Source organism: Cynoglossus semilaevis, chromosome 14 (genome assembly GCF_000523025.1).
Source record: "Cynoglossus semilaevis isolate Cse_v1.0 chromosome 14, Cse_v1.0, whole genome shotgun sequence".
In the NCBI taxonomy this organism is placed as follows: Eukaryota; Metazoa; Chordata; class Actinopteri; order Pleuronectiformes; family Cynoglossidae; genus Cynoglossus; species Cynoglossus semilaevis.
Window position 1 is genome coordinate 17,332,750 of NC_024320.1, and position 27,663 is coordinate 17,360,412.

Here is a 27,663-nt window from a genome sequence, read left to right on the forward strand (position 1 = left end):
ATATATATATATATATAAATAGGTATAAATATATTTTTTATTTTATTTTTACAAATGCTAACAATGCTAAAAACCCTAATTAGCTCAAGCTTCCAATTGACATTTTGTTTGATTGTTGAGAAGTCATGAAGATAATGACACAAATATCAGTGTCCACGACATTAATACGATCTAAATCTGTGAAAGATTTCCTGAATATTTCAGAGAACTGCGTTACAGCAGTACTATCTGTAATCTACCTTTACCTGTGACGACCATAACTTGGTTCTCTGTTCTCTGTACCCAGGGGGGACACTGACATGTGACACAGACCTTCACGATTTCTCAGCTCACAGCAGTGAATGTAATGCATACTGTAACTGTGAGTGAAGTATACCTAGTTCATCCCACAGCTGTCTGTACTTGTCAGTCATGGTGGTTCCCTGTTGCCTCCACAGCACCAGTCTGGGATCGCCCATGAACTGTTCTGTGATCAGCGTTAACATGCGGGCGCCGTTGGAGTCCCTCATCTTCAGCATCTCTCTCACCTGAGGAGACGGGGCAGACGTAATGGGTGAAGGTCACCAAAAATCTGCCACAGTCAACTGAATAAACTGCACCGGGGTGAGGAATCACTCATGCTTGGTTTCTTGCTGGAGAGGTAGTTACCTTGCTGAACAGAAGGTTGAGCTGCTTTCCTGAGCCGTGATATCCCCCCTGGGAAAGAAAGAGCTTCACCTGCTCCTGAACCTGCTCCTCATCCAGATGCCAGCAGTTGTCATCATCCACACTGGCACCAGCCGTTGGATCCGGGGCTCCTGGATGGAATTCAAGATGTAAAGAATCAGCATTCAATTTACTGCAAGTCATAAAAAAACACGTTATTTTGATTGAATGGTGAAACAGGCTCGGGGTTTCAGCACTAACATGTTCATGACTTCAGTGAAGTGGAGCTGAGGAGGGTCACGGTCACAGTCAGGTGCTGCTCAGAAACCCATGGACATGACCTGGTCTCTCTTTCCATCTGTCAGACTCTCTCACTCCCACTTCATTATGTCTCCCCTGTTGTCTCTCTGTCTCTTCCTTTTCTTTTTCCTTCATCAACTTGGTCTCTCTCTCACCCTCTCTCTTTCAATCTCTCTCTCTCCACCTCTCTAACATTCTCTCTCCCTACTTCTGTCTTTCTCACGCCCACTTCCTCACACGTTTTGCCGTTATCTTTCTTTCTCTCTCTTTCTTACGCTCTCAGTTCCTCACACACATTACTGATTGTGTTTTATGGTGAACCAACACATTTCTTCCATTTCCTACAAAAAAACAAAACTAAAACATGTCAAATCTGCGGAAAAACCCTTATTCTGGTTAACAAGAACATTAACAAGAACTAACTAACTTTGCTGACAGGATATATGAAATTACAAAAAAAAAATGAAAATAGCTTTAAAGAAAAATAAAGGTTGAGGATAAAACATATTTCCCAGGTGGCTGTGTATATACAGATGATATTGTTTTTCTAACTGTTATTCCGGTCCTGTCATTGCCAAAGAACACTCTTACTGTAAATCAGTTGCTCAAAGATACTTCCTGTTTCTAACATTCCTGTCATGCATTCATGTCCAACTTGACCCGACTGTGACCTTGTGTAGTGGCTCCTCTTTTGACAGCACGTGTTTAAGTCCAGTGAAAACTTGTCATTGTGGAGACATTACAGTGACTAAGAAGAATCTCTGCTTCAACACGTAACTTAGGTCAGACTTTGGGTTTAAGCCAGAGTAAGAGTGCATGATGACACACGTAGCATGTACTCAGGAACTGCTTGTTTTTGTTTTGTTTTCCTTTTCTTTTTTTTTTTTACCACAACTGCGGGAGAAACCTGCAGCTGCATTCTCATTGGTGGACGACTGAGGAAGTGAGTGTGTTTTTGATCCTGTGATGCATACACAACATAGTGCCGGAACACACCGTCCTCCATCGGAGTCTAAAATAACAGCTGGTTATCCAGTGAACCCACTCACCGTGAACCTGGTTGATCTCGGAGTTCTGTGACAGAATTTCATCAGCCAGTTTCTGTGCCGTCGGCAGCACCTCAGTGTGATGCACTGTGATCAGGTACTGCACAAATTTTTGCAGCTGATCTCTGTTCATCTGAAAAAGAGTCTCTGAGATGGGCAGGCGCAGTTTGACCTGCTCAGGCTTCCGCACTCTGTACAGCGAGAGTGCCACGACGTGGGCGCAGTAGAAAATGTCCTTGTTGCCACAGATGCAAGTCACTGCAGTGATCTTACACCGGTCGAAGCTGACGCTCACGTTGCAGACCAGCTCTGGCTCCGAGGCTGTGGCGGGCTCCCTGACTGTGCCGCTCAGGTGAAACCCTGCACAAAAACAGGAACAAACAGGACACAAATGTGTTAGCATTTAAAGCTGCACAGCACGACTGTCCTACACAGATTCAGCAGAGCAGGATTCTTCAATTATTATGTTTTACATTTATTTCCCTGTGAATGGAAACAGCAGTGATAACTATAAATGTGTCAACATGTGGTGGGGGGGGTCTGCCGCAGGGGAGATAGGGCTTTACAGAAGGCCTTTCTATAAAGTGGGGAGCTCTGAAAAGTTTTGGAACCAGTGAGGTTACATAGGAACTAATGCCTTTCAGAGTCATGAGAGGGAGGGGGGGAGGGGGGGAGGAGGGAGGCAGGGAGGGAGGGAGGTGGGAGTGTGGGGAGGGCCAATCTCAGCAGTAATGTGCCAAGACTACACACTGTAGGGACACACACACAGACAAACGACTACAATCACACTCTTATCACTGGTCAATTCAGAGGGAACATTAAACCAATGGCATGTTCTGGTGTGTGGAAGAAAAAACCCTCACACAAACGGGGGAGAACATGAAAACTTCATGGACACAGACCACTGCGTGGAACGATGCGGCTGAATTCTTCTGCTGAAAGAAAAGAGCACGTACCAGTCATAACACCTAGGTGTGGTGAAAAAGGAAATAAACAGGAATAACCTTTCTGCCTCTCTCTCATTGACACTCTGTTATAATGAGGGATTGGTTGAACACAGATTATCTGTCTTGATATGTTTGAAGGGACAAAAAGGCTCAGATTTAGACCCTGGTCTGACCTGTTAGTCCAAACGTCTTCAGCGATTTGATCAAAAATCATTGGTGTTAGAAGTTTTAAATCCCTGGGGAAAGACCTGAAGCGTTTCCTGGTATTGGTTTCTTTACACCTCTGTGTTTAACCCTCTGTAAAATGAGCCAACTCCTCACTTGGTTTTTAACTTTAATGTTGTTCTCTGCCGTAGTGATGGACAACATCACCGACTGAATCGGTCGCCATTTGATTCGTGCTAAAATGGTGGACATTTAAAGAGAACCTTCACATTCATTCGACCTAAAGATCAGTTCAAGTTCCTCGTACTCTGACTCAGGACGGGACACTCTGACTTGTGTGTGTGATTAAAAAGCCCTGAGATAAGTAAAAACAATACATTCACGTCTGACCAGACAGAAAACAAAAAGTGCTCTTCAGCCTGCAACGTCATGTGGAAGATTTGATTTCCACTCGGGGTAGACGTTCTCACACATGGTGCAAAGCTGACACATATCAGGCCTGCTGCACAGAACCACCGTTGTAAATAGAGTGGGTGCAGTTGACATGAAACGTGGTGAAATACCGAACTGAGCAAAATCAAAAGAGGCAGAAGGAGGCAGCTGTCTCGCCTCCTGTTAGGAAAAAAACTGTTTCACTTCAGCCTTAACGCCACAATAACACGTACTTTTCTAAAACACCAGTCCACATCCTGTCTCTTTTAAACAGACAAAAAAAAAAGAGTGAGAGGAAAGGAAGAGAGAAACGCACCACTGTGTTACTCTGTTGTTGTTCCGCCCTGCCCCAGTCATGCCTGGCCCACAGCTGAACTACTGACGTAACAGAACGAGAGAGGGTGACTCGAGGAGGAGGAGGAGGAGGAGGAGGCTGGAAAAATCGGTATGCCCTCAGCTGAGTGTGAGTGCGCTGCACACGCAGGAGTGTATGCTTGGCGGCGAGCCAAAGCCCTGAGCTCAGCATTCTGTAATGCACTTCCTCTCTGTGTGTGTGTCTGTGCTTCCCAGCTTGCATAATACAGCTCTCTGTGCAACACATAGCAACAAAACTTAACTCTTTCCATGTCGGGTTACAGCAGACTGAGAACTTTGACTCACGTTTGTCACTTTAGTTTGAGAACAAGGTCAAAATCTTCATGACTTTATGGGTAGAAAGTACATTATTACATTTTTCACCAAATAAAAAAATATATTTTCCATCGAATTGCCTGTAAAAGTCTGGCATCAACATGATGCAACTTTGCTGTTTATTAAGGAGACTTTTTTTTTAATCTTTTTAAAAGCGGGACTATTGAATAAATTAAACACCGGCTTGAGTTCTCATTTACATGGTCTGGTACATTCCAGACCGTTGAGGCGTGGAAACGGATTTTAACTCCAAAATGGAATTAACTTCCTGGACACGGGCTGTTGTAGTCTGTAATCTGATAGTTTTTTGGTAAAGATTCACTAATATAGGTTTAAAATTCCTCTCAGTGCAGACCTGAGGTGATATTAGCTGTGAACAAGGCCAGTGAGTGGAGCCTGTGAAAGAACAGTGCCTCAGTTCCCTGTGGTGATCAGCCTGAGAAGACCCTCACAGCCTTTACACCAGGAGGACTATAGCTGCAGGGCCTCACTCTGAACTCTGTGTCCTGAGCCTTTATTTGACACAAACTGAAGTGGCTGCTCACAAAAGCTTTCTCTTCTTCTCTACATCACACATGAGCAAAGACACCGGCCCCTACAGCTGGCCACTCAGGCATAAGTGAGAAGCTTTCAACAAATCTATTGGGGGGTGTACGTGTGTGTGTGTGCGTGTGTGTGTGTGTGTAGTTTTGATGACAATAGGGAACCTAATCTCTCACCAGCAGAGATGCGAGGGCACCTCTGGGGCTGTAGGAAGGAGAAGTAAACAACCAATCAATAGTCAGTGTGCACTGTTTACCATCAGCTTCATGCTTAATGACTGGTTTAGGATGAACTTCCTGTACCGTTGAAAAATAACTTCTACTAAGTGTAGCTTTACCACTATCTGACCGCACAGAAACAGTTCACTTTCAAAGCGAAATCAAAACTATTTTTAATCATCGGTTTCTTACGTGTTGCACTCTGGCGATTTCAGAGAAATAACTGTTAAAAAGATCACAAACAGAAACCATTTCTGTCATTGCTGAAGATACAGACAGGTCACATCGATGACAATGGGTTAACAACAAGAAATAAAAGTACTATTGCTAAGGGTCGGACAAGCAACTGGGTGGAGTGGGGTCGGGTGTGATAATTAGCAGACGACGCAACACTGACAATGACAACAAGCCTGACTGGTCTGCATTGTACGATGCTGCATTATCTATAGGCAAAGTGGGGGAGGGGGAGCTCTCATTACAGCACTGAACAATAACACCTGTTATTAGTGACATTATAGTCCCATATATCAGCCAGGTCACCAGGTGTTAATGCTCTGCAGTACAGAAGAAAATATTAAATAAATACTGAGCTGTAACATGTTTGAATTTTGAAAAGACAGACTGTAGCTGCAGTAGATGCTGTTATTGGCACAGCCTGTGTGGAGGCTGAAGACAAGACTACAGCACAGGTACAAACTGAGCATCTGTGCTGCTGGAGTGTGAAGCTGTGGCAGGTCACGGAGGTGTGGAGGAGCTCGACAGGGGAAGTTATTTAAGTTCAGTCTCAAATTCACTGTTAACAAGTGGAGGTTAAAAAAGGGCAAAAAGGGATATGAACCCATCAGTTCAGACTACTTTCTCTTCTCTTTGATAGAAAACAGAAATGATCGGCTCCAATTTAGCACGAGGTTTCAATTCTGACACATACAGTAGTATAGATGGAAAAACTGTTTATGATACTTGTTTAAAATGCTCCTGGGAAAGGCTAGAACAGGCTTAAGCAAACTAAGGCCCGGGGGCCTGATGTGGTCCATTCAGCTTTGTAATCCGACCTGCCAAACTTGTCCAAATTATATAATTGGTTTGTATTGTGATTATATTCCTACCTTTTCGATTTAATTTCAGTCAAACCGACTGCCTTTGAATGTAAACTCTAATGTAGAAAATTATGAACGGTCAGGTCACCTAGAGAACAGCAGACAACGGTTGTCACCCAACCAGTGTTTTACAGTATCTTTTAATCCCTGCCATTCAGGCTCCTTTGCAGGTGTATTTGGCCCAAAACTGGACCTGAACTTGTGTGGATATAAAAGTGACATCTGTGAGTGAAAGAGATAAAGTTCTCAGAGCAGCGCGCTCCGCTCCAGCGGCGGCAGCAACGAATACGAATCAATCAGAAACTCTATCGCCACACTCAGAGACCGACCCCTGCTGCAATCTGAAAAAGACGTCGACAGCCAACCTCACTTCAAAATTAAATTAGTTGCGTAATAATCATTCAATAAGACATTTTGGTTTCCACATTCAGTTTTCATATTTATTTGTTTTGAATTCATTTAAATTCAACATAAACCATTTTTTAAAATGCAGTGCAGCAAAATTATGATTCTGGTACTTTTTACTTTGCCTGGAAAACTTTAGATTGTGTTTTTTTTTTTACATACTTTATAACATTTTGACTTTTTTTACACATATTTTTTGTTAATATTTTACACTTTTTAAAAAGTGTTTGATTATTTATTTATTTTTAACAAATTTGAGACTTTCTAATTCAATTATTGACATGAAATGTCCATTTCACTGTGACTCATACAAGTGTCTGCTGTCCCCTACAGGAGTGAGGAGTGAGAGTTTCTCTGGTTTGGGCTGAGGATCCAGGTTAAATAAACCCCTTCATACTGCCCTCCAGGGTATTAATAATAAACTTCATAATTAAACGCTGCTCTCTCAAATGAAACACACGTACAGACAGAACGACAGCAGCAAACACATTTTCACCTCACTGTGTCCTTGCTGGGACCAACAACAGTCATCAGACATCTGCCAGTGCTGCTAAAGGCACTGAGGATTTTCTGCTGCTATTCTTTCCTCCCATTTAAACGCATTTGTTTGAGTGCTGCGCGCTCCTGATGCGCTCAGTGAAAGTCATTTATTTAGCCTCTGTGGACCATCAGCAGGCCGACTAGTGCCTCTCCTCTCCAAATGCATTTGTTTCCACTCTTGAGATCCCCCCACAGAGAGTCTCCACAGACATCCTGCCTGAGCTGCACCGCTGCTGCTAATGAGCCCAGGAATCCCATAAAGACATATAAAAATCTAATAAAAGCTTATAAGTGTTTGCTTACTCTGGTTTCTTTAGAGGGGAACGGGGATGAGCTCGCTTGTGATTATACTTCAGGACAGAAGGCATAAAGTCTTGTCAGAAAATAGAAGATGCCAGCTAACAGAATGTCACCAAGGCCACTTCACACTAACAAAAAGTATCACTGTACAGGGAACTACTTCCAGTGTGAAATTGTGTCTCAGCTCTGCACTAACCTCCAATAAAAATCTAGGTTTCCAAAGAGAAATATTTGATGACTAAACCACCGTGTGTGGAACCTTCCTGCGGGTGGTGAGTCCACTGGAAGGTACCAACCGCCCTAACCGGGATTCAAACTTGCCCAGGAGGTGAACCCTGAGGTTCCACACCAATGACAGAGACATAAAGCACCAGCTAACCTCTTTTTGTGTGACTTAACTGAACAATTCAGAGAGAAACAGTCTAAACAATAATGTTTTGTACCAAATTAAATAGTTAAAGAAATACCCAATGATGCTAGAACATGTAGCACAAATATCCAGAAAAGCTACAACAAAGTGGATGAAGAAAAACTGCAATATTTCCCAGCCATACCTGCAGCTTTACATTGGTCCAGCGCAGAAAACCAGACGTTGGTGCAGTTTGTACTGGACTTTGCAGAAAAAGTGGGAAAAAGTGGAAGCTATGGCTACGACGGTGGACCAAGAGAATCAGTGACATCTAAGGAAGCAAAAGGTTCCAGCAGGGGAGGCTGTTCAGAACTAAGTACTTCTTAGTTAAGTTGTTTGTCATTTTCAGACAGGTGTCTTTCTCACATTTTCCACTGTTTTTATTGCACAGATTAAAAAGGGCTGTTTCAGTCTTTTAGGTCTGGGGTCGTGAACTTTAGAGCACAGCCATTAACTAAATCTGCTGCGTTGCTTTGGAGAAAGGACCGCACATCTGAGACGAATCAAGATAAAACCGTTTGTGTGCATGAGGAGTCACAGCAAAGAGGGAACACATAAATCATGAGGTGACATCAGCAAACTCGTCCATGATGCACCTCACTCGGCAAATTAAACACAGAGATGTGGATCCGGAATGAACACCAGAGTTTGTCATAGGAACACAGAGGAGAAGCGGCCTGACACGGTGGAGTCCAAAGGTTTTCAATGCAACTGTAGAGCTGTTTATCTACCAGTCCAGTCAGACCTGCTGCAGCAGAACACTCATTCCTCCCCCAGAAATGTTGAGCAAGCCGTATTGTCTGTTTAGTCCAAATATAAAAGAAACTTGTGGGTGTGTAAATCAGGTTGGATGCACTGCTATGATAAGGTGTGACCTGCATCCTGTTCTAACAGTGAGGGGCCCCTCCTCCAATGACGCGTCAGGAAAATATTCCTTCCTCTCGTAGGCACGGTGCTGCAACGATGCGCTGACAGTTTAACGGCTGCTGGTAAAGAGACAAAGACGAGCCCTGAGTACGTCGTTAGATTAGTTGAAGAGAAAACAAACAAACTATGCACATATGCATTCAGCTGCCTGTGGGACTGTTAGTTTAAAGTACAGTGTGACAGGAAGGCTTAGTTACAGCATCAAGATTCAGCCCCGACTACAGAATCTTCTCTTCAGTGTTTTTCCTGTTTCTGGAATTCAAAACTGCTTATGTGGACCAGGAAAAAATTATTTCCATGTTTGTGTTTTCATCTTTGAATAATAATTAAGGTTAAGTGACAGCCCCACTAACTGGATAAACCTACACTTTATTCACTAACTAACTGCACTGACATGTGACACGTGTGTCAACTACAGACATACAATAAATCAACATTTTATTTATTTATTTATTACTATTTACTCCAACGTTTTCATGACGTACCACCACCACATATCTCTGTCTCCTCTCTAGCATTTCCCACACTATGATGCATTCAGGACCAGTCCGTACAGATGCACGCCCCTATCAGCATTACTCTTGTTTAACAGATTAAAACAATGACTCAACTTGCAGACACATGCCAGGCATGCCATGTATGTTCAGAAACACAGTCAACCAGACTTCTGGGCCAGTGAGAGCTTGTGTTTCTTCTAAGGTGTGTGTGTGTTTGTGTGTGTCTGTCTGACTTTTTTGCAGAGCATCAGATTCTCTGGTAGAGAGTGACATTTAGAACAGTTATTTTAATTCTTTGATTTTTCGTGCCTTAACAGCTGTTTTACTGCTGGGATTTTAAGTAAAAAGAAAAAAACATCTTACTCGTCACGGAAACTTTGACTCAACACATGAAAGGGTTGGTGGCAGGTCGGCACAATAACAAAAACAGAAGAAACCATTTGAAGAAAAACTCTTCAGGTTTTAATCAAACCTATTGGCTCCATTCACACAGCTCTTTCCACTTCTTTTTTTTTTTAGAGAAGAGAACGAGAAGTCAGGAGAACATTTGAACAGATGAAGCTCAGTTGAGCAACACTTGGCCTGAAAGTATTTAGACACTGGATACATGAACAAACAGTTTCTGGGTCTTCAAACCTGGATTTGCTTGTCTAAACTTTACCATGTTGTGCACAATGGCAGTGCAGGTTAGTGAAAGCCTGTAGCTACACGTGAACCTGGATGACACCATCCTGTGCTTTGTGTTGCAGATCCAGATGCTGTCGAAAAAGGTGATACATGCAAAGCAGCAGAAAAACTAAACTAAACAAGACAGAAGTTCCCTGAGCCAAAAACTGAAACGAGGCTGTCATTTCATTATGACACAGCCTGCAGACTCAACTGGTGGAGTTAATCCTCGTCAGATCAGTCAGTTTCAGTCTACGTCATGCATTGCATGTATTCTTTATATATCCTGCTGATCTGATGTGAAACGAGTACAGAATGGTGCTGGTTATGAAATTATCACTGTTGGTCTTTTTTAACTCTGGAAAGGCAAGAAATTACAGCAATCCTGTTTCTACACTCTGACTACGTAGGTCAACTGTAGAAATCTAAACTTTAAAAAAATTAAGACTTCGATGACTTCACCTACAACTTAACATGAAGACAATAAAACAAAACCATTTAAAAATTGTTATTACCGTGTTGGCAAATTAATAAACAATTATCAACATTTTCAGATCACACTAAATGTCGATTTTGTTGCTTATTGGCTCTGAAAACACCTACAGACAAGTCACGGGTCACAGATGGGGTCGGACGCTGATCAGTAATGCCTCGGGCCGGGTGCTATCATGTGTCTCACTGAGAGCATTTGTGGAGGGCTTCAGACTGCTGCAGCTCTCACATGAACCAAAGCATCATAAAAATCAATGGAAACAGAGAACGCTACTGAAGTCCTGCATTAACATTCTGAATCTCTTGGAGTTGGTTTAATTTAAGTTAGTTGTAACCACTGTAAAGATGCTTTTTCTTTTATGATGAAGTATTCCCAAAACACAATAAACCAAATTAAAATTTGTGGTTGTATAATTTAAAAAAGAAAATGTAATAAACACAGAGTATATATTATATAGCTACATGATGAACAGTAAAGAATGACTTTTGTTATTTTTATTGAATCCAGATATTTTTGGACTGAAACTGTTTTTTTTTTCTTACATTATATAAAATATCCCATGTTTAGGCTGACATCTGTAGGCCCTTTTATGGAGAAACCGGCTGACATTTAACTATTTTTTGAGACATCGATATAAATATTATTGTGAGAACAGATTTTAACCACTCTTAACTAATCAACTAAAGCATTTTAATAATTGAAAACATGATGCTGGAAATAATTATTTTTCAAAATGAAAGAGGTTGAAATGAGAGGTTTGCAGGCCTGAAGTGGCCCCGGAGCCGGGAGTTTGAGTCCGCTCATATAGTACCTATTTCTTTAAAAGTGTAATATGTGTTTCTATGTGTGTGGAGGGAGCAGCGCAGGAACAAGGACCATCATTCTTCATTACTGTTCCCTGGCACAGAGCTACCACGTTACAGCCTCTGATGGATGACACCTTTAAGTTCCCATTAAAAAGTGAACACTGCTCATAAGCAGCTTCTGATTAACACTGGGGCTGAAGAGGTGAACAGTGGGAGCCACAAAGACAAGGGCTGGTACTTCTCATTCAGGCTGCACCACTCACAACAAGCTGCTGCTTCAAGGATCACCTTGGTTCTCATTATCCTGTCCGTCTTTCTGTCTGTTTGTGCAAGACGGGATTTTTTCCATGAATATTAAGTTAACAGCAAATACGGCTGTAATATGTACAAAAGATTTAATTCATTTTTTGAATTTCTTCTTACTGTGGCCTGAGAAAATTATTTATATATAAATATATATTATAGGTGAATAAAAAAAAAGACTTTTATAATAATAGCAACAATAATAAAATGACGTCTTTTTTTGGTTCTAAGAATCATCCATGTATTTTTCTAAAATTTTGAAAATGTCAATTTTCACAGTGTGTTTGACAGTGTTCGTGTGTGATCTTTCAACCACATGGAAGCACTAATGAAGAACATTTTGACAAATTCCTTGTGGTGTCCAATACTGAATCTTTGACCGACAACATAGTTTGCTTGTCCTCATTTTCAACAGTCCCTACAGCAGCAGTCTGCACAGTCACATGACTTTTCTAACACAGTCCAGACTACGTGGAATCCAACCCGACACCTTCTCCAGCAGGCGGAGCTCCTCCAGGTCTTCACCGGCTACGACTACAGTAAAACGCACTCCATCCATGATGCTCTACATTTTTAGACATCATTTTATACAAGGAGAATCAATGTAGTGGGAATCCATACTTCAAAGTGGCAGGCGTTGCCGGGGGGTTGCCTCATGCAGCCACTTGCTTCAAAGCTTTTGCCCGATGTTGCTACAATAAAAATCGATTGTGCAAAGCAAAAGCATATTGAGGTGCTTTGCATACACCATTAATGCTGATCAACATCCTGAAAGCCCGAGCCTGGTGTATGTGTGTGTAGGCAGCACATGCCCTCTCAGCAGTTCTGCATTCCTCTTACCATGTCATTGATTCTTCATAAAATTGCAGATTAGAGGGAGTGAGCAGCCAGTAATCAGTGTATACAAGACGCCCGAGGCATCGCGTCGAATCGTGTGTGCAATAATCTGCACTTTGCCTCTGTAATACACACACACGTGTATTACAGAGGCAAAGTGCAGATTATTGCATTGATATGCTTACATTAAAATTGGCTACTACCCACAAAAGTTTCCCAGGAAAGGAGGATGTTGATGCTCATGCATTTCCTTCATGGGATCAATAAAGTCATTTTATTTGTCTTTTTCAAAGACAAGTGATGGCCTGGAACGTCACGCCACCACTGCTGGCTGTGACTGGTGCCTGGTCCAGTCTTCCCAAATATCCACAACTTTAAAATTGCAATTACTGCCAAAGTGTTGAAAGTAGTTGAAGTAGTCCTTCAGTCGTGGAATTACAAATCACTGTTGCCAGACCTACGATGATTTGTAAAATATTTTATGATTAAAATGATCAATAATAATTATCAATAATAATAATCTTTTCATCTTACCCTTTCATTACATGGATGAGCTAATTAGCACAGTAGCATGCAAACCCACCACAAACAACCTGCGTTTTTCATGCACGTCTTTAGAACCAATCAATGTGTTCTGCACACAGGTAAAACTTTACTATAGGCCATACCATAGTTTCCATCATTTTAAGATTGCTGGTTCAACACTGTTAGAAAGACTGTTAACCAGCGTTTCCATTTTTTATTGCAACATTCGATAGTCAAAAGGAGCAGGAAAGCTAAGTCGAATTTATAAGGACATGCTAACAATTTAGCAAAATTGCCTAAACTGTAGCCACAACAACCTTTAATGGAAGAAACAGGTGACGCTCTGGGCTGCACTGTCAGCCAGTCACATTCCAACGATGACAGAAGAGCACTAGAGGAACCTAATGAGATTTCACTGAGTTGTGAAACTATGCAGAGCTCCCGGTAAAGCCAACCTCAGACCTAACCACAGAACTGGAGCAGAGCACAGTTTGAATATCACATGATGAAATGGGAGGGAAACTGCTGCGCCATAAGCTCAGGCTGGACAGGCCACAGGACTGACACTCCCAGTCAACACCACGTCTAAAAGCTCCAGCACTGAGACAGACTCGATGACGACAACATGACTGTAAGCCTGATGTAAACTTGGTGCTTTTCCTGGTCCAGTCCGTCAGCGCTCACATATACATGCAGACTTTAACAACAAAATACAGACATTTGGTATTTCCAAAAAATTGACATACAGCAGTTTCCCAGATTTAAAACTGCATTGTGTTGCATGGTTTAGTGAAAGAATCAAACTCACGGTCAATTTATTTTTAAGGTTGTTCAAGATTAAATAAAATCTAATGATTTTTATTAATTTGCTAAAAACCCGAAACACTTGGTACATATTTTTTGTTTTGTCAATAAAACATCAATATCACAATGTATCACCGGTTTATTACATCACAACTTCACTATGAATTATCTATCATTAAAAACAAGTTAACTTATAACATTAAAATCAGAAATATTAAAACATTTTGGCACAGTAAGTAGATAGTGGATTGTAGGAGCTATTTACAAAAAAAGCCAAACGTTATCAGTAAAGATGAATTTCAGTTTTGGTTTGAGGAATGAAAATTCATTTTTGTTTCAGTTCAAATTATGGTTTTGGTTTATGCAATTTACATCCTGTGTAACCCTGTATGATCCACCAAAACGGTTTTTATTTATACTGTATGTATTTTTAATTACTGTTTCTATTCCTTGTTTAATACAACCCTATATAATGAAGAGACTATTTTTAATGTGAAACAATCTGTTCAGGTTCTTTTAAGATACTGTAATTTTCAAATGTACCTTAAAGCTGTGGTGTCAGAATTTTACAATAATATTTAAGTAGTATTAAATAACAGGTGTTGATTAACAGAAAGTGGGTTGCTAATCATTTAGTAGCAGGAACGTTTCATATAGAAAGTTCAAACAGGTAGAGAAGCAGTTCCTGTCTTTCTGAACATTAACTTAGTCTTAAACAGACTTTTAGCTGATTCAGCAGATTGAAAAACAACAAAGCAACAGATGATGTCATAAATGTCCTGAATGTGTAAAAGCACGAACTTGACCTCATGTCAAGTTCATGCGAGTGCCTTGTGATCTAATAACAGGCTGGGTGGAGTCACAAACATACCGTATTACAGCTTATTATGTTACACACTATGTATAGAGACTATGTATTTCTCAGCTAAATGCAATGGTCTATGTATAATTTACCTCCATGATTCTTTTCCCCTATGTTATGAAGTTGTTTTGACTCGTGGGCGCAGCCTGTGCGACTGAAATAACCATGCAGAGTGCGCACGAAAAACACTGCAGTCTATACTTCAGCTCAAACCTACATATCAGCATCCACAGCCGTGGACACCGGCTGTTGTAATGGCCGCTCTCGTCTTTCTCGCTGCTAAAGATTATATTCCAAAAGTCAAACCGGAGCTCCAGTCCGCTGAAGGACTCTCCAGGTGTTCCACATTTCTCCCTGACACTGAATGGAGCTCACAGTTAGTCAGCTGAATCCGTGGACGGCGAGCACTTCATCTGCAGGGTCAAGCCTTCTAATGATACCATTGTATGTTTTTGGTAAAACACACACGTTGGTGTAACGCAGTGCTTCTGTGTTTCAGGTGGAATAAGGACACCTACTGACGATGAGTCACAATGTATTTTTTAGCACAAACTGAAACCTGTTCTCAATTCCAAAAGAGTGTCAACTGGCATAAGAGATTAACTCAAACAATAATCACACCATGCGAACACACAAGATATTTAATGACAGCCTTAGCAACCCTAAAGTACAGTATGTGCTTATACGTGAATAGATGAGTAGATGAGACTGACCACGTCAGGAAAATGTTTAGCATGCTTATGCAGATCCATAAAACAAGAACATATTTAAATTTTAAATAAGAAATCACAAACATTAATTGCCAAAAAATCAATTTAGGTCATCTGCATTGCTCAATCCAATGCTCAGGAGAGTTCAATATTTCAGGATTAAACAATGACAAAAACAGCTATTGCCAGTACGAGCCGATACATAAGCCCACATGCACAACTTAACTTTGCGGGAAAAGAAAGTATCAGAGCAGTATCAGTATTGGACATGAAAAGGTTCTATTGAGCCATTCTTAGTCAAAACACAGTCAGTTTTTATAGGAAGCTACGAGTGATGTCATCAGTTTGCCTAAAAGGAGGTCAAGCCGCCATGATGGTGGAGAGACAACTACTGCTTTTTGGCTTCGTGTTTTCAAGAAATTCTGAATGTATTTATTAATTAATCAATACTTTGTTTTATCTCATGGATTTAAATGGTCAGTCGACAGGTCAGGTGGAAGATTCTCAGACTTCAGAGTCTCTGACTAAGAATGACCTCGAGAGAAATTAAACCCAGTAACCTGTTTGACCTGGTTTCCTGACCTGAAAATAAAAAACACGATGATGTGCAGAAATTGCCACATAGTGACAGCTATAACAGCTATAATATATATATATATATATATATATATATATACACATATACACATATACATATATACAACCCCAACTAGACTTTCCAAAGGATAAAAAGAAGGACGGTTCAAGCTTTAACTTTCAAACTGACCTGCTTTCAATTATTGGTTAAAACCAATTAGGCCTCTAACAGCTACTATAGCAACACTTAATGATCTGACATTAATTACTTTCTCACTTGGGCTGACATATGCATTAATTGCATTTGACTAAAGACATCTTAATGTGTTAGCATTCAAACTAATGATTGTTTACATTTTGATACTCATTCGTTTTTAACAGCACAACCTAACAATCCTGATTCTTCCGAGACCATTGTCCAGAGAATTAAGAACCAAGAGAATTAAGAGGGTGATTCCAATAACATGGAATGGAAACACTTTTTTTCTTTGTTTTTTTTTGGGGGGGGGGGGGGGGGGGGGGCAACTACTACACTGATGTGTACTCTAACTTGTACATTTTGTTACTGTTTTGGGTTCTAAGTTTACCAACAGTAAAGAGCTGTTTTTCAATTTTGATATAAGTCTGTTGTCAGTGAAAGAAGCCCTTGTTCACAGCTGTACTACAGCCACAATACTCCAAACACTGACTTCAACCAAGAGGAATTCAGAAGGCCTCAAGTCCCCACCCCAGATGCTGAAACATTTCTCCTGTAAGATAAAATAAAGAAGTCCAGCCCTCTTTATCTGTGCTTTGATGCAGCGTCTGCTATGGACTGTCCACAAATGTGTGTCAACTCATTTCCTCAGAATCAGCTGCGAGAAAACACAAACCTCCCTGCTCAGAAGTAGCCCACGTGGGCAGATTACATCTTTTTTTGTTTCCCATCTTGGCAATATGTTTCAAGTAAATTCCAGGTTGCGGTGCAATCGGCCAAGAAAACCTCTCCATGTGTGCGTCTTGCTGTGCTGTACTGTTATTTCTCTCTGTGAGGAAGCCCCGCCCCCTTTGTTCTGTAGAACAACTCCGATTCGGTCTCCTCTCAAACATTTTTGTATATATAGGTATTAATTATGTGTTTTCCACTTTGGCGGGACAGATGATAATTTGTGTCATCGTGCGTATTCCCTGTGGACTTTCAGCAAGTACTAGTAACCTAGTGGGTTTTAAAAAGGGGGAAGGAAGACGGGTCAAGTCACGCAGAAACTCCCGTGCTTGCATTGAGTTACGATTCAAATGAAGCATGCGGAGTAATGGGATTACAGACTTCTTGGATTGGAAAGGTGTCCTGTGTCTGCTGAGCTCATCGGTGACGGACTGCTGCGGCAGCTCAGAGTGAAACTCCTGGCTGACCACACAATGATAAAGGCTGGAAACGCTGGCGTGTCTTCATTAAAGTGAGGTATGTCCTTAATACATCTGCTTCTTCTCTCTCTCTCTCTCACCTCCAGGTGTATTCTATCATCGTTTCTGTCATTGTTTGACTTTTCTTTTTTCAATTATTGATAAGCGAACACTGTGTGTGTGTGTGTGTGTGTGTGGGTGTGTGTGTGGGGGTGTGTGTGTGTGTGTGTGTGAATCCTGGCCTTATCAAAAGAAACCTCCTGTGCTCAATATGCTTCCTTCTTTCAAATCCCTCCATTCTAAAAGACGCTTTTGTTGGGCCTTTTCCTTCTGCAAGCAACAGGAAGCTCAGACGACACAAATGAACATGAAAATGGGAACAAAGTGCCAAGCTCACAAAGGGAACGCTGGGTATCTTATATGTATGCTTTCGAGTGATTTGAATGTCAAAGACAACTGTTCCTCTCAGCCCACCTATATAAATTGATGAGGTGGAATTAAATGACCTAAAATCCAATGCGGCTGAGTCACTGATTTGAAAAATGCGAAAATGGTTTCAGGCATGAGCAAGCATGCACTCGGCACATAGGTGTTCCAGCTCAGTTGCTAAATAACTAAGGATGACTTAATACCCCTCACTTTTGTTGCCCAAACCTTTACACCGTCACCTTCAGTGTCTGTGGTTTAGAACAGAAATACCAACTCTACTGACATATATTATAGGGAAACAACACGTTTACTTCAGTAAAATATATACATAGTAGTGAGGCTGAACACAGCATATAACAATGTATAGTATAATAAAATAACTGCAGTTTGACTAAGGCCAATGTAGAGTACAAATGTTTAATGCTTTCTCATGTATTTTATACTAAATTTAATATACATTTAATACATTTAAAAGACCTTGCGTTAATGTCTACATTTTACTGTACAGTCCATTCTACCTGGATACGGTAAATGTTTTTGTATTGCTATTTTTTCTTACCCTTCATTCATTCCCTAACCCTGTGAGACTAATACACTTTAATCTAATGTACATTTATGTTCTGTTGCAAAATACACAACGTCATCACGCAGTCAGACAAACTATCAAATAATTATGATTCAGTAGTTCAACTATGGAACAGAACAACTCATTCCAAACTAAATGGTATCATTTGGGACCCAACCCAACACTGACTACTTCCCTTATTACTCAACAGCTTCACACAATCATTCGACACTATCGTCTGAGTGTGGCTGAAGGGTCAGAGAAAACGAACTTAAGAATATTTTCACCCAATCGAACATTGGGGGTAGCTCGTGAAGACGTATCCTGTTGTGTTCTAGCCGGTCGTCCCCTGACATTTACGCATTTCTAATGTGTCTGTAAAGCAGCAGCAGCAGCAGCAGTGGTGGTGGTGAGTTATTCATCTCCATTCCCTAAACCTCCCTCTCTGTGTTGTGGTGATGGGGGAGACTGTTGCTTTGTTAAGGCTTGATTTTAAACGCAATTAGCGGATTTGCAGCAACCCTCGCATTTCACATTCAGAATGCCCCCAGCCAAACAGGATTTAAATGCCCCGGTCACACAGTGCCATTCATGGAGGCTGCAGATTTAAAGCCCCATTGTGCCCCCTCCGTGTCTGTCTGTCACCCTTTGTTGTCAGAGCGTGTTACTTTATCAGCCCGCGTTACTCTGCTGCTCCACTTTTACGGATGTTTATTCCGGCTCACGTAGCCGTTTGCGCAGTGATCGGTCGCAGTGTGCGGTACTTATTTGTGCTCAATGTGTCAGGTCCCGTCACATCACTCACCGACTTGCAGTACGTTTTCCACGCAGCCGCTCTCCAGCAGACTGATGCCCCGTCGGAACGGCAGCCGCGTGTCGTCGCCGCTCTCCCCGCTACAAGCGATCTCCTCTCCACCTGTGTTGAACGATGAATACATACAAATCTCCCGTTCGCTCCTTGGGAAAGACCAGTATACTATCCGTCGCTGAACGGGCTCGGGGATCCTCTCGAATCGCTCCTCTACTCTCTGGAACGGCCACTTCTCTGCGACTTTTCTCGCCGCGATGTCCAATAGAGACTCCGGACTCTGGGTTTTGCTCGACTCCCCCTGAGCGGCCCCTGAGCCGCCGCACGAAGTCCAAGCGGCCCGCTGACCTTGCCTGCATGTCCCGCTATAGCCCGGTCGACAACAGAGCCGCTTGGCCGGGGGCAGCTGTCCGCGCTCCGCCATGATAACTCCGCTTATACGCCGACCCGAGAAGTCAACGCACTATATGAACGCGAATTCAAGGAAAGACGGTTAGCCACGGCTTAGTTGCTGGCCGTGTATGGCCAAATGATCCTTTTATGGAAACATGGAGGCAGGGCTTCTCCCAGCCTGTCAAACCCCTTTGTTGACAAATGAAGAGAAGGCGGGGTCTGTCCAATTATTGCTCCACCAGGGCACAATTCCCGCACGGCTCTTAATCCTTTGTGGGCAACATTTGAGAGGCAAACCCGCCAAGGGGGTCGGTGGTTGAGATAACGAGCTACTCCTCTGCCAGCAGCTGTACGGATCGCGGAACTGAAGGCAGGAGGCTTTGTCCGTGTTCCGTGGTTGAGTAGTGGAGTCCGGGTGAAGAGTGAGGGCTGAGTGCCTGGGGGGCGGTGATTTGCCTGTCAACACCGGAGCCTCGTGGTTTTGGGGGAGGGTGAAGTGAATGCGTCTCCGCCTTGTGTGACGTTCAGGTTCCGCTGGAATGTGAATGTGTTCCTTATCTGGAACACAACGCAAGCGCAACACGATGTACGATCTGTGTGCATGAATACGTTCAAACAAAGAGCGACTCCGAACACGAGGTTACACACGATCACAAACAGAATATTGGCCATTAACCAACAGAGCATGTCAAACAGTAAAGGTCCAAATTGTTTTTTAACTGTTCATTTTAATTTTAGTTCTGTAAAAACAAGCTCGTTTGTGTCAACACTGGCCAGGACAGGCGGAGGAAAATGAAAACAATGATGCCTGTGTTTACGGCGAGGTACATTCGACGAAGTACATTCGGTGTAAAATAATCCTCAAAATCACACAAATTGAAGTAGAAATTTAGCTCGCTTTACCTGACGTTACTAGTGTGTGTTGAGCGGTCACGCTGGAAGACATACAGAGACATTGGCTAAGGGCATATTGAAAAATACATTATGGTGTTATGTGTCATAAACATTAGCCTTCGTTTCATACTTTAATCCATTCATTATTTCACAACATTCTTATACTACGTAGTTTTTACCGTTCTAGCCAATCACAGCAGTCATCAGGTGAGGGCACATAACGACCTGGACACAGACAGGGAACCGTTCCTCCTCATTGTCATACCTGTGGTCAAATAAGAGGCTCTAATTCACATGATCTGAGTGCTTTTAGACCGTAAGGGTAAACTGTAGAACCTGGAAAAACCCCAGACACATACCATCATCAATTTATTTAAAAAATAATATATAATAATAATTCCATGTTACAATCTCAATGCTTTATTTTACCCCACAAAAAAGCCTAAATGACATACATGTGTTGTATAAAATATATGATTATTGTGAATTTGAAATACTGTTGAGTTGTGAACTGAGGCTTCAGTAGGAGGAACTGGACGTTTACGTTTGAACACTTCCTGTGGTTTGATAACGTAGCCGTCTCATCGCTCCACCCTGTGATTCATCTTTCACAAACGGTAACTGTAATAGCTCCAGTGTTGCAAAAGATGACAAAAGCAGGATGTCATTGATTCTTTAGAGCAGAGGAGTTCCCTCAGGACAACTAGAGGTAGACTATAGACAACAGACCATAGACAACAGACTATAGACAACAGACTATAGACAATGGCCTTGTTTTTGCATAGTTGCCTTCAGGGGCCAAACTGTAGATTTCTGTTTTATCAGGTGTCCTCTCCACGTTTGTTTCCACCTGGAGTCCAACAAGACAGAACTGGTGTGGACACTGAATCTTTGTCTCAATAAGAGTAACAGTGACCATTATAGTTAAAGTTGTATTGTTTTCATAGATACTCAGTCAATAATAGGGATCACTCCTAATATATTTCACTCTCTTTCCACGTGTCAAATAAATTCCCATGAAGTAACTTGTATTGCCTACTAGAATTAATTGTAAAACATTCAATACTTTTGAACAAAGGAGGAAAGTGAACTCCTTGTCATTGTGACACAGCTCACCACTGCACACAACCAACTGTGACTTCTGCTTTTAACCCATCACCATCGTGAACAGTGGACAGTGCCATGACAGAGCACCTCAGTGGTAACTAGACAGCTGGTGGACTCAAACCTCAAGCCTTCTGGACCCAAGTCCACTTCCTTAACCAGTAAGCCACTAACAACATTTAGTATGTGTTAGCAAAATGTCAATGAAAAGAACTTATGCTAAGATATAAACAACCTGCTTTATGCTAAACTCATTAAGAAAGATAGTGTTAGCAAAATGTCAATGAAAAGAACCTATGCTAAGATATAAACAACCTGCTTATATATATATATAGTACACGCACTGCAGCGTCTTTGTTTTTTAATTGTGATCATATTCTATACAATGTTTTCTATTAGGAAAAACACCTTAGTCATAATATTTAAAGTATTTAAAAGTACCAAATTCTACTGTTTTGTTCCGGATGGACCTGGTTAATGATGTCAGTGCTTGGTTTTTAAGTTGCATTTGTATGACCTCAACCTGCCACCAGAGGGCTTTGGGTTCGATACCACCTGGTCCAGTTCAAATCAATGTTTCTATAGTGTTGTTGATATTCTGTATCCTTGGTCTGTGACTGGTTCATCTTCTACTCTGTGCTGCTGTTGGTACTGAATGATATAATAATAAAATAGAAACAAACACTATCTTGTAGCCCGTCGTCATATTGAAAGGTAATATCCTCTCCATCAGCACCAACAGACTTCTCACACCTGATGTTCAACACATGTATGTATAAATACACTGTTTGTCTCTGTAATGACTTAATCTGTCTGTCTTCACATTCCTATCAGGTAACAGAGCCTCATGCTGCTGCTTCAGGACAACGTCATCAGCTGCCTTGCTCCATGCTGTGTAAATGATTCAGGCCGCTGGTTAAAAACCTTTACTATTGTCTTATTTTAACCAGCAGACAGCGAGGCAGAAGGACAAAATAATGATGCAGACTATTGGCACAGCGTGGTGCTGACTGTAGGTGGGCCGAGCTCGACGGACAACCACAAAGACGGTGTCGGCTTGAACAAAGAGCCACATTGATAAGTATTCCATTTTAGTTGCATCAGATGTAATATCCATATGGGGTAGTGCTAATGGGCCTTTTCTTCGCTTTAGCAGCGTGTTCGTTGTATCCTGATCGTCAGGAGTGTGCCTTAAATGGACCAAACTGGAAATGTCCTGTTTGTCAGCTTGATTTAAACTCATTTACCATAAAGTTGGATAAACCAACCAATCCCAATGTTAAAAAGTGACTTTTTATAATGTTATATAACCTGTGAGACAGTCAAACTTTTATGTGATTTGGACTCAACCTTGCACCATTAGGGGTCACAATTTCCAGCTAACAGTAAAACAAAGATCTTTGTAGAGGGGGCGTAGATTGTAGCCACAGGGGGCACAATCCCACTGCCTCTGCGAAGGGTACAAAAGATAGCATTTACCATAGCTAGCATGCTAATTCTTGTATCGATAGGAATGCTAGACCAACAACATGTTTCACAGAGACATGAGCGACTAATGAACAACTCCTGAATGAACCAAAGTTGATAAGAGATTTCTAGACTGCTTATCTTTATTGTGCAATTTGACACGTGGCAAAACATGAACAAGTACAGTACATAGAAATAGTGCCGTCCATCTTAACTTACTCTTCGTTCAGTGGAAATCAGGAGCAGGAGTTTATTCCATTGAAATGAAAAAGCTGTAAAAGCTCTGCACACTTTCTGGTCAGTTCACTGTGTTAAAAATGTAATCCTTAGTTTTATTTATTTTTTGAGTCATTTTGACTCAGAATACAGATATTGGTGAGTACTCAACTGAAATACTCGTACTCATAAAGAAAACTGTACTGGGACAAGCCGACACAATGCACTAGGGTTTGGGTTTTTTTTTCATCTTTTACCTGCTAATCCTCTTCAGCATTGCAGCTGGCTGCAGCCAATATCTTTACCAAATAATCACAAACCATGTGACCCACAGCTCACAGTACGTTTCACACAATTCACGGATTCAGGCCTAAAGAAACGCTTTTAAGACCCACATTACCATGATTTCTATGGATGGTCTCTCCCTGCTCTGCTGAGATGGCTAATGTGGGTGATAATGACGCTCGACATTCACTCCTGGGGATAATCACACGCACACACACACACACACACAGACATGGACAACACAAACCATGGTATATGCTTTCACGCTGGGCTCATTTGCATTCACATCAGTATGCATGAAATTTCTCACTGAACTTTAATACCCTAACTGCTGCATAATACACTTTAATGAGCATAAAAGTGAGCATGACAATTAAAAATCACATTAATCACTAAATGCTGAGGGGTGAGGATGCTATGAGACGAGTGAGGGGAGCAGGGAAGAGAAGGAGGAGGTGCACTGAGGACTCGGGGATGAAGATCAGGAGGGGGGAGTAATTGATGCGATATTAAGGAAGGGTAAAGAGAACAGAAATGATTTTCATGTATTAAAAACCTGACACTGGTGATGAATGATGTATTTCAATCCCAGGGATGTGTGCAGGGTTGATTCTCCTTCTTCCTTCCTTCTGTCTCGTACCTCTCCTGTTTTTGCACCGTTACAGTACCAACCCTGACAAAAACCTTACACTTCAGCCTGTATTCTCAGGTAGACCTTTAAAAATCATTCGTCTTTTCATAAAAACTGCAATCAATGAGCCGTGCTGTGACTTTGGAGAGCGATCACATGATTTCCATTTTTTTTTTTTTTTTTGTTCACTGTTGATAACAGAGGTTTCCTTTGAGCGCGAGTGAAATCCAACTGTGACTTGCTATGACTCGTGCAGGTGTCTGTGTGAGCAAACAAAGAGTGATTATGTTCAAACGTTTACAAAAACTGTGCAAACACAGGAAACACCGTCACCTGACTGAACACAAATTTGTTGATTTCCCTTCGTGCTGCTGTGGACTTCACAGTTCACAGTTCTCCTCTACTTTTTAGACAACACTTTTTTTACTTAATACTTATATTTTGTAATAAAGAGGCATACATAGTGGCAGGGTGGTTGATGCTGTCGGTGTTGCCTTACAGCAGGGGTCACCAACCTTTTTGAAACCGAGAGCTACTTCAAGGGCACTTATTATAACAGAGAGCTACTTGTTCAATACAACAGACGTCCTGAACAATGTAATAATAATCACTTCTGGGACAGACAATAACAGACACTCTTCTTACCATGGTCTGAATATCACTGCACAGTGGAACTGATTCAAAAAGCACAGTAACAGTACAATTTTTAGAAGACACCCCACAGGCTCCTTAGCTAGTCCACGGGGGCACCATGTTGGGGCCCCCAAAACCTGCTCCTAAAGAACCTCATTGCTTAATTCTCTCTCTCTCTCTCTCTCTCTGCCCCCTCACCCCTGTGTGAGTGATAGTCTTCCATAACATTTCGTGCCCATATCTTGCCTCCACTATGGCAGATACTTCATGTATAAAACATATATAGTACATCCATAGTTTCTGATTCGTTCACCTCCCATCACATGTCACTGGAAAATAAATGATGTTTAAGAAGTTTCTCCAGCTTCATCCAGGTCAGATAGTTTTGAGGATTTTGAGAATATAGTTTAAACTTTATTATGTTTGTATATATGTGTGTATGTATGTAGGTAGTAGTTATAAATGTACCTATGTATGTACCAGTCGTAAACCTCTACTACACCCCATCAGTGTCAACTGCAGTAGTTACGGTGTAGACAAAGTTGTACTCCAGCAACATAATGGTTCTGTATGGCGTTCACATTTCGGTTTTTTTCCCACGCTCCAAAAAAAAGAATGATTGAATGGATGTTTGTCTCTATATATGGCCCTGTGATGAACTGTTGAACCGGTCAGTGTGTACCCCAACACTCTGACCAGACCGCTGGAAGAGGATTGTCCAAGACTGTGAAGAGGTTTTAGCTGAAGATGAATGAAAAACTATGAAACACAGGGCATTCCCACCGCAGTGATAGCACCCACTTCTGGGGAGGATGTGAACAACAACAGTGACAGAATCTTTTCCATTTTGAAATCAATCAATCCGACCTGTGGTTAGAGTGAATACAACACCTAATGTAAATGTTTTAGACTGTAGGAGTGTGAGAACGCAAACTCCATCTTCTCCACTCAACCACCGTGTGGCTCTGATTTAATACAAAAGATGGAAAATAAGAGATAAGGACAAGGGTGACCTTGAACCTCTGGGGATCGGTGAGGAATTTAAATTAATTTGAGACTGAAATTTGTCTCCAAGCCAATTATGATTTTTTAATTAAATCAAGAAGTTATCTTTAAAAATGTTTGATTTAATACAAAAGATGGAAAATAAGAGATAAGGACAAGGGTGACCTTGAACCTCTGGGGATCGGTGAGGAATTTAAATTAATTTGAGACTGAAATTTGTCTCCAAGCCAATTATGATTTTTTAATTAAATCAAGAAGTTATCTTTAAAAATGTTAAATTAACCATAACTCTCTTTTTTTTTATGAAAAAGAGTCTTCTCAGTTTGAGTGAAGCCCCTGAAAATGTCACTCTACTGCTCACACACAGAGAGTCCACACCCACCGTCTGATCCCTTCCAGTGAGGGTTTGCAGTGGTGCAATTGATCCCTGTGGTAGATGCAGTGACAGGCCCAAGGAGCCAGTGTTCAAATGAATCATAGAAGGAGAAGTGGAAGATGGCGAGGGCTTCTGTTTGTTCTTCCTCTGAATAATACAGCACAAAGACAGGCAGCAAACAACGCGTGGCGTGTAGCAGAGAGGGAGAGCGGGGCTGGAGTGAAACACCGACTGGTTTGTGACTGAAATCACAGAGGAGAAAACGCACGACTTTGTTTGAAGTGTTTTGTTGATCGTCAAACTTTGAATAAAGATAGATCAGCAAAGTAGAGAATAAGAACTCTTTGACCATCAAAATAGGAAACGCTGCAAGAAACAACGCTCCCAAACGGACGCCATGTATTCTCTACTGCATTTTACAGCATTCAAATGATTCTTTTTGGCACTTAATTGCATCGCTTCGGGGTAAAATAAAATTAATTGTATCCAAAATCTCAGAATGTGATTAAAAATATATGTGCAAAGGGCCGGGTAGGGAAATTTAAACCTAAATAATTGACAAAGCTGTATTATATTGCTGCAGAATTTATCCCCTCCTTAAAATGTTCATTTCACTATGCATGTGTTTTTTAACATTCATGCCCACCGCAACACACGCCCTCCCGCCGACCGTCCAATTTCCCCTCCTCTTTGAAATGTTCACAGGCAGAACGATGGCTTTTTCACCCCAAAAGAGGGCATATGAATTTTTCAGGCACTTAAATAATTAAGTTTAAAGTGTTTGGGGCGGCAGAGCGCTGATAAACTAATCTGAGAGAAGGATGGAGGGAGAAAAGGTCTGAGAGGGACATTAGAAATTTATAATTTTATCAGCAGCTATTTATTATTAACGCAGAGCGACCAAATTAGCATTCATAGACAAAGGGACTCCAGGGGAGGACGGCCTGTGGGTTTCAAGGTGATTTATTAAAACAGGGGAGTCAAAAGGAGAGCAAAGGGAACTGGTTCAGACCCCGACCAGGACCTGAATGTAACAGCGTTCAGTTAATGGAGATGGGATTTGTTAATATGAGCAGCAGTTTGAACACATTCTAATGAATCCCTCTTTGACTTTGACTTAATTCTCATGCATTCTTGATGTTATGAACTCATAGCTGATACAGCAGCAGTAACATAATTAGCTATAAATAACAATAAGTTAATTTTTCCCTTTTGTTTTCATGCAAATAAGTACAAGTGTATTAGATATTTATTGTTATTATTATTCAAGCGGGCCAGATTGAACACCTTAGTGAGCCGGTTTCTGCCCACGGCCCGTATGTTTGACACCTCTACTTTAATGCATAAATCATCAAATTCAATAGCTCAATGACATGGATTCTCATCAGCCTGAACCATGGTCAGAATCTTTAACACAGACTGAACACAATGATTGGATAAAACATCTGAGATCTGAGAAAAAAAACTATAAATGGATTAAACACACATTTAAAATACACATGAATAAAATAAGCATATATTTTCAAATCAAAATAAGAAAAAAAGACAAAAAAGATTCTACATCTTCTACATCTTTGTGCATCTCAATTTAAGTCTTCAAGGTTTTTCATTATAAAATAGTAAATGACTACACAGAGAATTGTAAGTTAAGTTGATAAAAATAATAATAAAATAAATGTGAGGTGAAAAAGACCCACTCACTCCCAGGCCTGCTCCCAGGCAAAGTAAAAA

General features: G+C 41.3%; 1 protein-coding gene across 1 annotated transcript in view; it reads right to left on the minus strand.

The window, feature by feature from the left end:
* Positions 1 to 20,073, minus strand: part of zswim6 (zinc finger, SWIM-type containing 6) — a 29,764-nt gene extending 9,691 nt beyond the window's left edge. The window contains exons 1-4 of the mRNA XM_025062313.1: positions 18,926 to 20,073; positions 1,995 to 2,351; positions 649 to 797; positions 377 to 527 (exon numbers count right to left, since the gene is read on the minus strand). Coding sequence (XP_024918081.1) covers positions 377 to 527; positions 649 to 797; positions 1,995 to 2,351; positions 18,926 to 19,352 — 1,084 coding nt within the window. The 5' untranslated portion in view covers positions 19,353 to 20,073. The remainder of the gene's footprint in view (positions 1 to 376; positions 528 to 648; positions 798 to 1,994; positions 2,352 to 18,925) is intronic.
* Between the last annotated feature and the right edge of the window lie 7,590 nt (positions 20,074 to 27,663).